Below are 12,005 nucleotides of genomic sequence, written 5' to 3'. Positions count from 1 at the left end.
CATGCCTGTTGATTTTTTATCAGCCTGTCATCGTTCATGTCTACCGTATGTGTGTTTGGTGATGTCACGGGTGAGGCATATGCAACCAGTGGTGTCGTTTTCTTTTTGGCTAGAATAAGCAAGTAGCCAGAGTGGTTCAGCAATCCATGAGATCACAAAAAGGAAAAAAAAAAAAGAAATTGGCAATGCAACAATGGAAATGCTGCTCATCCTCTCTCTAGCTCGGATGAGTCGGATGGTTCTTGCTTGGGTTGGGTCAGGCCCTCAGCCTATGAGAAACTCAGATTACATATATGTTTCAGCCCATATTTAGAACTTTAAGTCATTTACCGTCCCTCAACTCTATCTTGAGTTCATTTGACATCTCTAAACCCCAATACCGGAAATCTTCACCGCTAAACTATACAAAACTGTGCAATTAGGTTCCATAGCAATAGAGATGTCTAGTTCCGCTGATGTGGCATCCTAGTCAACAAAAATAAATAAAAAAATATGAGCCCCACCTGTCAGCCTCTACTTTCTTCTTTTTTTCTTCACATGCCTAGGAGGGAGAGGGGGGGGGGGGGAGAGAGAGGCGGCCGGCGAGCTGGGAGGGAGGGGAAGGCAGCGGTGGGAGAGGAGCCTCGACACCACCTCTGGGTCACGCTCACCGCGGGCCTCCTCGAACTCTGACGCGAGAAAGAGCGGGGCGGAGAGCCAAAGGCGGCACCAGCAGGAGGAGGGCACGGCGGTGCACGCACCGTCCTTGCGGGGAGGCGCAGTGGGCCTCCTCGAACTCTGGCGCGAGGACGAACAAGGCAGAGAGCCGGAGGCAACATCGGCGGGAGGAGAGCATGGCGGCTTGTGCCATTCCACACTCCGTGATTTGCGCCGACACTGCCGGCCTCGCCATCGTCGCCAGCTGGGACACCAAATCTGGGGAAAGTGGAAAGAGAGAAGGGACGGATGCAACCTCGCCGCCACCCCTCTATGCCACGTCGACCTGCCGTGGGACCTCAACATATGCGCTTCTGGGCTTCTGGGCTTCCTCGGGGTTCTTGTCGACAGTGAGATGGACCTCCAACTTCTCCCCGGTGATGGCTTCGCAGCCTACTCCTCACCTTGCTCACACCTCCTCCTCCTCCTTCGCTCACGCTTCTTCCGAGCCCCTCTACGTCTCATCTCTCCTACCACCTCAGCCGCCTCACTGCCCCTCCCCCTGTCGGCGCTAGCCGTCAGCCATTGCAGTGGAGAGAAATGGGAAAGTAGAGAAAGGTGGAGAGTGACTAGAGTAGAGGGGAGAGGAGGATTGGAGGAAGAAGAGAGGGTATCCACTGACATGTGGGTTCGGTCAATGGTAATTCAACAAGGAGGGCCCAGTCAACTTGGCACGTAAGCATAAACAACCCCCTATATACTGCCACAGGACCTAATAAGGGGTGGAGATTTCTGGTATTGGTAATTGAGGATGTTATACAGACTCGGCGTAAAGTTGAGGGATGGTAGATGAACTTATTCCTTAGACTTTTGAGTTTTGACACCGATTGCCGGTGTTGGATTGGGCTTTATGCTCTTCCTGGAAACATTTCATGTTTTGTTTTGTTTGTTTTACTATTCTGAATTTTCGACCAAAGCCCTTATGTAAGGTTCTGCTTTTTGTCAACTTTGTGGTGCTATAGAAACTACTCTCTCTGTTTCAGGTTATAAGACATTTTGACTTTGGTCAAAGTCAACCTATTTCAAGTTTGACTAAGTTTGTAGAAAAAAATAATAACATTTTCAACCCAAGACAAATTTATTATGAAAATATATTCAATTATTGATTTAATGAAACTAATTTGGATTTCCATATCAATATCATATAAATAGTGGATTTCCATATCAATATCATATAAACTGGATTAGGACTATTATCTGATATGGGGCTTGAACCAGTATAATCTTTATCTCCTTGTTTGCTAGATGTCGTATCACGTAGATCCTCGTACCATCGTACCCCAATACCCTATTTATCCGGTCTACGGGTATCCCCCATCGACACTATCCTAAATTATGATTGATTCCAGGTTAATTTCTAGAATTCAAGACAAGACTAGGGATAATGCATCACAAAGTAGGAAAAGAAGCCTAGAGTCTAAACAATCAAGCAATCAATCACTTTTCAGGATGGTAGATGCCTTAGCTAAACTTATCTAGTAAGACGATTTAGCCGATATCGGCAAGAGCCCTAAAGCGAAAACTAGCCGATAGAGCTAAATCGAGATACTAAGACTAGATTAACTAAGACATATGATAGCAGATGGTCATGATAAAAGGACTAAGATATCTAAAGCGACATAATAGCCCTGATAGCACAAGCCATCGAGACGGTTACCTCTTGTCGAGAGAACTCGCCGAAAAGAAGAACAAAAAGGGTGGCGATGCGCCAAAGTTGTATTGGATTGTCTCTCCTTTTACATTGGCCTGGGGTTCATATTTATACCCTAAGTACAAAACCAGTCCATTATGGACACGACTCAAACCTTTCTAAAGATAAAATACAAACCATATACGATGGTCTCTTACCAAACCTCACAAAACCGACACAAATAACCTAATTAATAGATATAATTGCCTTAAATGAGCTCTATCTCTAATTGGCAATGACGGTTAAACCCAATTTAGGCCCATGCCGAGCCCAAGTCATACCATGTTGGCTGCATCGGCCGTTTGCCTTATCAGCTTGACCAACTTAGACTCCGTTTTTCAGCCAATACAGTGTCCAGCCGATGTGCAGTCCGACTCCAAATCTAACTCGATTCCACACCAAATCCGCTTTGATCTTGTTCTTTCTTCTCCAAATCTGATGCAAAATTCCGTTGTTAATAGTACTCCCTCCGGGCTGATAATATTAGTCGTTTTGGACAAGGGTAAAGTCAAACTTTAAAATCTTTGACTACAAATAATTTCTAAAATATTTATCTTAAAATATGAAAACCACATGTGTAGATTAGTCTTAAAAAGTACTTCCATAAAATCATAGATTTGTTGAAATTTCTATATGTTTTATAATAGATAATAGTTGTCAAAGTTACTTTTTGAAGGCCGTGCCCTTGTCCAAAATAACAAGTATTATCAACCCGGAGAGAGTAGCTGATATTGCGAATAGTAATGGCATTTATCTAAAATGGCATATTTATAGTGGCATAGATCTAAAAGAGAGACGGCCACAGTACGCTCACCGCATCTAACCCTAGCTCCGGCGAGCTGCCACCATGGATTGCCTTGTGGCCTTCTCCCGCCACTGCCAGCAGTAGGATCCTCCTTGCGACAGGCGCGATGTTTGGGGCATACAAGATCTACTACCCCTCGACTATGGTGGCCCGGTGCTGCCGCCTCGTGCAGCTGACCAGTGCGGTCGCAACCTTCCTCAAGGCCATTGTGACATTCCTCAACGCAACAACCCTGGTGTCTTTCGAAATCTTCGACTCCATCTGCTTCGTCTCGGACGAGCTCCCCCGCAGTTGGCCAAGCTCGTCGCCTCTCCCGAGGTCCTCGCACCGTCGTTGCGATATCCAAGGCCATCATTGTTGGGATAATCCGCTGAGTTGGATCTACCTTCGGGCCTAGCTCTGGCGGTGATGGGCAGTGATGCAGAGGAGACAAGCGATGGCGGCCCCTCCTCTCCTCTGCCACCTCGCCTTGCTCGGAGACCACCAACCGATGATGTCGTCTCCTTTGCCAACACTGTGAGCTCGAGGCGAGCCAGAGCTAGCGCATGGCTGCCTAGCTTCCTTCCCCTCACAGTGGCTCCCTGTCGTTGTCGCCTATCTCCGCCTACTCCTCAAACCAGCTTCCCACTGCTCTTCTTCGTCAGATGTCGAGGAATACTATGACTTCACTAGGGTTGGCCCTCTCCGATGGCCTCATCAACAAGTTCTTCTCGAAATCCGGGCACAATAGCGAAGCTCCACTGAGCTTCATGCTAGCAAGAGCATGTCCCTCCCCACGACCCTGTCGCCGATTTCATCTCCGCGACCGAAGTCCACTGCCTAGTCGTCACACGTGGCCGAACCAGCCTTCGTGCGTTCGTTGCTGCTCACCGCCAACCCCTTAGCCACGGCGTTGGCCTCCCGCAGCTGTCGTCGCGTTAGTCGAGTGCATCCTTATCATTTACATGCAGGACCTACTTCTATTTTTAATTCCTGTGATGACTAGGCCGCTACGTCAGCATACTTGGACCAAGTCAACTTGCCACATGAACAAAACCACTTTTAGAAACACCGAAGGAGTGAATTTTACACCGGTTTTTGAAGTTGGGGGAGGGGTTATATCCGATTTTACGGTTAAGGGGTGTGATTTGACCAAGGGCAAAGAGATGAGGGAGACCCCAAAGAAAAAAAGACTTACTATTCCTGAAAGAAACTACTACTACAAATTAACCGGCGGCGCGGCCCAACTGGCCCTTGCACCGGCCCACAGCGACCCAGACCCACTCGCCGTCGCCGCCGCCGCCTCCGCCTACTCCCTCCCGCGCCGCCGCCCTCCGGTTGTCTTCCTCGCGGTTGCGGCTTGGCGGCTACATGGGGAAGAAGCGCAGTGGCCATGGCCATGCCCCGGCGGCGCCGCCCAGGGCCGGGAACCAGGCCGTGTCGCTCCGCGAGGAGAGCTCCGGGAAGACGCGCGCCGACGCGGCCTCCCTGCTGAGGGTCCAGCACCTGCAGCGGCTGGCGGCGTGGGCGGGCGGGGAGGCCAGGGTGGGCCCCCTCGGCGCCCTGCTGGGGCGACGCCTCGCCGCCAACGCCGAGGCGGCCGGGATACCTCTGGCCGCCTCCACCTTCCTATGCCAGAGGTCAGGGTCACTGCTTACTTCTTACTACACCTCGGTCGGATGCTCGCGTCCTTCAGAATTTGCCTGTGTGTTGTGGGGCAAAGTACTCAATTCTTCTACTGATTTGTGGTTAATCGTCTCTCAAATTGTTGCATGATATTGAAGGAACAAAATCTGCCCCTTCCCTTGAATTTAACCATTGCAGATATTATTAGTATCATAATCCCCCTCATACCTCTAAGAAATTGCGGTAGTTTTATGCTAAGCAGCATTTTAGCCAGTTTAAGGACCTGCCCGGCTAGATACTATATCCTATATTCCTAATTTCCTATGCACCATAGAAGTATCAGGCAGCCTTTTGATGCTATCTAGTCGTGTTAGTGCAGCTATTCATATAATTTTGCACTTGCTTTTTTTTATTGGTGCAACATTTGTCTATCAGTGAGAATGACAGAGTGATATGTAGCTTTAATGAACTCAATCGATACATTTCATGAATCAGTTTTATGAGATACAGATAACCAAGTCTTGAAGTTCTTTATAGCAAATAATCGAAACCTATTTTACAGGTATATTGTAAAATCGAAACCTATTCATATGATTTATTTAGTTGGATCCATGCTTTGCATTGTGCATATCATTCTCAAACTCTCTCTTTGTGATTGATTACTCAAGTTCTAACCAAATTGTGCAAATCTCCTATTCACAAAGCAACAGTTCATATTGGCTTGAACTGATTAAGTCACTAGGTAGTATTTTTTTTCAGTTATATTTATTCTGTTATCTGTCGGCAACCACTGTTGTTGCAATACTGTTTCACACGGCTTAAAAACTGCTAGTTCATGAGAGCATCATACCCTGTAACCTTGTCCACTAAGTTCAAACAAATGATTGTGTTTTTTTTTTTTTTTGAAAATCTTGTAGTTCGTTACATTTGAAGCTTACAACGACAGTATGCTGTCGAGATGGATGAGGAAAATCCCCAACCTAGTAAGCTAAAATTGCATGCTACGGGTCTTACAAATTATTCACTATCGCCATTACAAGTTGCGAATACTCCTGCTGTCTTCCAAACAAGGATTTCCTCTTTGATTTCACACACTAATTGTTCTGTGCTTCGAAACTTCTGCTCGAACACACGCGCATTGCGCTCCTTCCACAGGAACCAGCAAATTAGTGCGAAGACAGTGTCAAAAATGTTCCTGTAGCCTGTCTGAAAATGCATTCTCGCTGTCATCCACCAGTCTGCCAGGCTCGAGTCGTTGATTGTAGGCGGTGAAACATACTATGTACTCCCTCAGTTCCACACTATAAGATGTTTTGGCCTCTCCATCCTTCATCTAGATTCACTAACATCCTTATGAATTTGGAATATATGAAGCGCATACATGGACCCATGTATGAATCTATTCAAAACCCAAAACATCTTATAATGTGAAACAGAGTGTACTTGGTAGTTCAGTTTCCTAGTTATGCTATTTTTTTTTTCTACTGTGCGTACCCATTTGTCTGGATCATAAGCATTACTACTTTAGATTAGACCAATATCTCTATAGGACTTCTGAAGAAACATTCTCTAAACTTTGCAGGTGTGAAACAGTCTTACAGCCAGGCTTCAACTGCACCATCCGCATAAAGAACAACAAAAGAAAAGCAAAGCGACGCAAGAAGTTAAACACTTGCCAGAACAGCATTTCCTACCTGTGCCATTTCTGTGGAGACCAAAACCTAATAAGGGGCAGCGGAAAGAATATTATGAAGGGCTTGTTATCATCAAGAAAGCCAGTTGGCATGGATGTTACCAGCATTAAGTTGAAAGGGGACAGTAATAACAAGAGATTAGTAACTATAAAAGAGGGCTTGGAATATTCTCAAGGAGCAGTCTCACAACTAGAGTCAACATCTGGGTTGAAACAACGAAATCTTGTAAAGAACGAGTATGAGGAGAGCCCAGTACCCAATCTTCTTGACGAATCTATGGAGAAGGAGGTAGCGTCTTCATCGGTGGAACTGAATCAGTCAGCATCAGCTACTGATGAGGAAAATGTCTCACAGAAAATAGTAGTAACAATCACAAATGAAAAAAGTACGCATGAAACTGAGCCTGTTTCTGCTAACAAAATTGCAATATGCCAACCCGATGTTCCTTCGAAAGCAGAATTTTCAGTTGGATCAAGTTTTGTTACTCCTCGAAAGAACAAAGTGGTGGATGTGACGGACCATAAGGATTCTGCAGAACTGCTCAAGACAAGAAGCATTCAGAACAAGAAAGCGGAGATGCCAAGTTCAGTTACTGGCAAGGCCCCTACAATGCCTACCAAGTCAGCTCCAAACGATGGTATGAAAAATAAACCTGTAGCAATTGGTTCTGCTCAGATGTCTGGTAGTTCAAGGAAGCGGGCAAGAAAGGGGTGGACTACGCTAAAACAGATTGCTGAAAAGGAAGAGCTTGAGAGAAAAGAGAAGATGGGTAACTTTGTAATTCCATTCTTTATGCAATAAGAGATCTTACAACTCACGCCAAATGTAAAGTTTATAGTTGGTGTATTTGTTGAGAATTGCATACAAAAATTTTGATCATATTTTGAGTTACTAAAATTTGACCATCACGCAGTATAAACGAAACATGAACTGCCCAGAGGTTAAGTGGGGGAAAAAATATCTTAACGAATGGATTCCGGTATTATGGCCGAGTTTAGTTGCAAACTTTTTCTTTAAACTTTCAACTTTTTCATCACATCAAAACTTTTCTACACACACAAACTTTTAACTTTTCCGTCACATCGTTTCAATTTCAACCAAACTTCTAATTTTAGCGTGAACTAAACACACCCTATATAGCAAATAATAAGACACACCGAGCCTTTACCATTACAAACTTATTAGCAAGAGTCGTATTTAGTTCGGTGCCAAAATTTTTTTGACGTATACAGATACATTTAAATTATTAAACGTAGACTAATAACAAAATAAAAAAACAAAAAACAAATTATAGATTTCGACTGTAAACCGTGAGATGAATCTTTTAAGGCTAATTAATCCGTCATTAGCAAATGTGGTTACTGTAGCACTTATGGCTAATCATGGCGCAATTAGGTTTAAAAGTTTCGTCTCGCAATTTAAATGCAAACTGTACAATTAGTTTTTTTTCTATATTTAATGCTCCATGCATATATCCAAATATTTGATGTGACGGAAAAATTAGAAGTTTGAAGAAAAAAGTTGAAATCTAGGCACAGCCAAGGTTGAAATCCCATAAAGCCAAATTAGTCATCAGGCCCTTGCACATGTTGGGCGGGCAGGTGCCGATCGAGCCAGCAGCCGTGCCGTGTGGGGTGGCGTGGAAGTCGTTGAGTTGACGAAGATGCGGTTGGCGTCGCCGAGGTCGCAGCCGATCGATGGCGTCATGGCGGGGACGATACGCGGTTCGGGCTACCGGGTTTGGCCCCCAATCCCACGTGATGACGTCTATTGCGGTGTTTAGTTCCACGGCATGGTGGGGACGCGGCGGTCCAGAGAGATTTGATTTTTTTAACCAAATTTAGTGTTCTTTTCTTCTGAAGATAAAGATTAAGTTTTTTACGTAAAACGATGTGGTATTAACGTATGATTGATTGAGTTTTAATTATTACAAACTTAAAAAATAGATTAATATAAGAAATGCACCATTTTAGCGGTTTGAAAAGTGTGCCACGAAAATCTTAATCTTCATCCAACTCTTGTTGGACAAAAGAATGTGACCTAAGTACTAACCATATGCTTTTAGGTGCCAATGGCTTTGTTTGTTTGGTGTGTATACAGGGATGCTCTAAACTGGGGTGGTGTTTGGATCCATAAGTCCTAGGGACTTATTTTAGTCTTAGAACTAATCACTTTAGTCCATGGCTGTTTGGTTATAGGGACTAAAAGGGACTAAAGTTCATTAAATGCGCTGCACAATGACCATATTACCCCCTAAAACCATGCAAAGTGGACTGCACCATGCCCCTTGCTGCAGCATGCCGTTTGCTGCCGCTGCTAGCACTTTGCAAGCAAAACCATTGTTGCTGCATGACAGCACAACCAAATGCAAGCCAAATCAATGTTTCATCCCAACATCACATGATTTAATCCATCATATTTGGACAAATACACACCTTCAGCAAGCCGAATCACAAGCAATAACCCCTCATCATTTTCATCATCAATATCATAGCCCAATCACAGAAATTCAAAGAAGCTCATACACATCTCAAGTTGTTGAAATACATCACATAAGTTCCAATGTTACAAATTACAAGCACTCATGGTTCAATTGACAAGTTAAACCAAATACAATTCACAATAAATTTGAACCATTCATTACATTCCTTTCAAAGACCACAATCCATCGGCAACCCAGTCCCGAAATTAGTTCATGACATGCGAGTCCAAATCGTTTGTTGGTTCGCTAGATGGAGAAGAGGTTCCACCCAATGGATCATAATTTTCATCTTGGTCACAATTGTCGAACTCTGCATCATTTGACTGTCTCTAATGAAATTATGAAGTGCTATGCATGCATGGATAATTCTGCTTTGCTTTTCCTGCGAGTAGCTAGGTAAACTAAACAAAATCCTCCACTTGTTCTTCAAGACCCCAAATGACCTCTCTATGACATTCCGACACGAAGAATGGCAGTAATTAAAGTGCTCCCTTCTTCCCCTTGGCAATGTGCTTTCGTTGTACTCTTGGAAATGATATGTTATACCCTTGTATGGTGCTAGATAACCCAGCCTATTTGGGTATCCCGAGTCTACAAGATAAAACTTTCCTGGAGGTGGCTTTGGAAACTTGGCACTAAATCTTTGCCAAAGAACCATTGATGTCTTTGCTGAACTGCAAGAAGTTTGGGTGAGAGCTAAAGGTGTTCCATCAATTGCTAGAAGTGAGAAAGTCATGATGAAGATTGCTCACTTTATTGGTGATCCTATGGAAGTGGATGCCATTAGCCTTATCAGAGAGACAATTAGGGTGAAAGCGCTCTGCAGGGACCCATCAAAAATCTTTGGGACCTCTGAATTTTTTTTTAACAGAATTGGTTATAAGATCACATGGAATCCAGAGGGGATTAAGCAGTCTTTTCCACCAGAAGACCCCAAACCTAGACACAAGAGAGACTTCAGAAGGAGGAAAGAAGATGACGACTCTCGGGATAATGATACTGAAGAGGTACAATTTCATAAAGAAACTGAGAAGAAAACAAATACAACTTGAAGCTCTCTGAGTAAAAAACAGGAGGACAACAGAGAGGAGGACTTGGAATCTGAAGATGAATATGGGAAGGTTGGTATCCCAGATTACTTTCTTGACTTGTCAGAAGATATCTTATCAGACAAGGGAATGTTGTTACTAACATATCCTCAGAAAGGGACTGAGGATATGTTAACCCTGTCAAGACAAGTTTCTCTGATAGAATGTGGGACTCCTAAAATATCCTGCTCTGTTCCTAGGGAGCATCCCTTGAATCCTAGGATGACAGATGATGCTAGAACAATTTCTGGGGGAGATAAAATGTTCACACTAGCAGTTTGTAGGGGGGAGTTTCAGGCCAATAATCAAGATCTGGATAACAGCAATACTAGCATCTCTCTCCAGGATCTGATGGATGAGGACCTTAGACAGCTAGAGGATATTGTGAGAGAGGAGGACACTCAGGCTAAGACTGGTGATGCTAAAGGGTTTACCCAATCTGGGAGCAAGAAGATGAAGAAGAAAAAGAAGGACTCAGTGGTGGCAACAAGACAGAGCTCGAGAATTGTAAGAGATGGGGTTCTAGTAGTAGTGAAGGCCCAGAAGAGGACATCAGCTAAAAATGACATCACAGGTATGAATAGGTTCTCTGTTCTTACTAATGTTGATGACACTAAACTTGCTTTAATTGCTATAGATTCTGGTGTTAACCTAGGTAGTTCTGAAGTAGAAGTGGTAGAAAATATTAAGACAATTAAGGCAAAAGAGAGAGCTCAATCTTTGATTAGTATGGCAAAAGAGAGACCAAGTAGAGAGGGGGAGATTGATAGACTGCCTGAGCATATTGAGATTGATGGATGTGTGTCACCTCACATCAAGGCCAGGGGCATAGAGCTGAGTGCTGATGGGGGTGATACAACACACAACAAATGTCAATGGATACTCTTTTTTGGAACGTGAGGGGGTTGAGAAACCCTGAAAGAAGGAGACAGTTGAAAGAGGTGGTGAAAAATAACAATATTGAGATAATCTGCTTGCAGGAAACCATTAGAGTGAACTTTAAAATGAGAGAAATCAATTGTGGAGGGAGGAATTTTGATTGGTTAACTAAACCCATAAATGGGCATTCTGGAGGTCTTTTTTTAGGAATAAAGACATATTTGTTTAACATTTTGGATAGGGATGTAGTGGAGTTTTTCATTAGTATGATGGTGGAATCTAAGAAATGTATGAACAAGTGGACTATTATAAATGTGTATGACCAGTTCAGAGTGAAAAGAAAGGTGGCTTTTTACTAGAATTGTTAAATAAAGTTACAGGACATCAGGATGAGATCATTATGCGAGGTGAATTTAACATGATTAGAAGTACTGAGGAGAAATCCAGTGGGATGATAAATAGAGCATGGCAGAGAGTTTTATTTCCTTTATTGCATATGATGGTTTAAGAGAATTACACATAGTAGGTAACAAATTTACTTGGACTAATAAACAGACAAATCCAGTGAGGGAGGCATTAGATAGAATCCTGGTTTCTGCTGGTTGGGAGAACATGTACCTTCTCACTCTGGTTAGAAGTCGCTGAGAGTGGGTTCTGTTCATAATCCTATTGTGGTGGAGTTGGAAGGTCACCAATCAAATCTGAATAAGAGGTGTTTTAGATTTGAAAGAGCTTGGTTATCTCGGGAGGGCTTCAAAAGCTAGTTGATTGAGAATTGGCCTGAGAGGAGGAAACAACAAATATTAGATCACTGAAAGTGCCAGGGGACGATCCTGAGAAGAAAGATGAGAGGTTGGGGACTTAATTCAGAAAACAACTTAAAAAGAGTGAAGGTGGACCTTCAGAAGCGCTTACAACAGATGGACGAAGATGCAGTTGCTGGACAACACCAGATGAGTGGGAGCATAGGTATTTCCTTTAGGAGAAGTTAACCCAAATCTATCATGAGGAGGAGGTGTACTGGCAGGAGAGAAGTGGTGAAAAATGGATGTTAGAGGGTGATGCT

The 12,005-nt window shown here is 43.7% G+C and overlaps 1 protein-coding gene across 1 annotated transcript; it reads left to right on the top strand.

Moving 5' to 3' along the window:
* The first annotated feature begins 4,440 nt into the window (after nt 1-4,440).
* On the top strand, nt 4,441-7,369 carry LOC127766539 (uncharacterized). Its single transcript, XM_052291613.1, has 2 exons — nt 4,441-4,810; nt 6,379-7,369. The coding sequence occupies exons 1-2, from the start codon at nt 4,542-4,544 to the stop codon at nt 7,289-7,291; spliced, it is 1,182 nt and encodes a 393-aa protein (XP_052147573.1). The 5' UTR covers nt 4,441-4,541; the 3' UTR covers nt 7,292-7,369.
* The last annotated feature ends 4,636 nt before the right edge of the window (nt 7,370-12,005 follow it).

Source organism: Oryza glaberrima, chromosome 1 (genome assembly GCF_000147395.1).
Source record: "Oryza glaberrima chromosome 1, OglaRS2, whole genome shotgun sequence".
Classification (NCBI taxonomy): Eukaryota; Viridiplantae; Streptophyta; class Magnoliopsida; order Poales; family Poaceae; genus Oryza; species Oryza glaberrima.
This window is presented reverse-complemented; position numbering and strand designations above follow the sequence as displayed.

Bases quoted from the DNA above. Each gene is read 5' to 3' on its own strand.
- LOC127766539 (XM_052291613.1), top strand. From the start codon at position 4,542: ATGGGGAAGAAGCGCAGTGGCCATGGCCATGCCCCGGCGGCGCCGCCC. The intron at 4,811-6,378 runs GTCAGGGTCACT...TAAACTTTGCAG, and splicing joins TCCACCTTCCTATGCCAGAG to GTGTGAAACAGTCTTACAGC.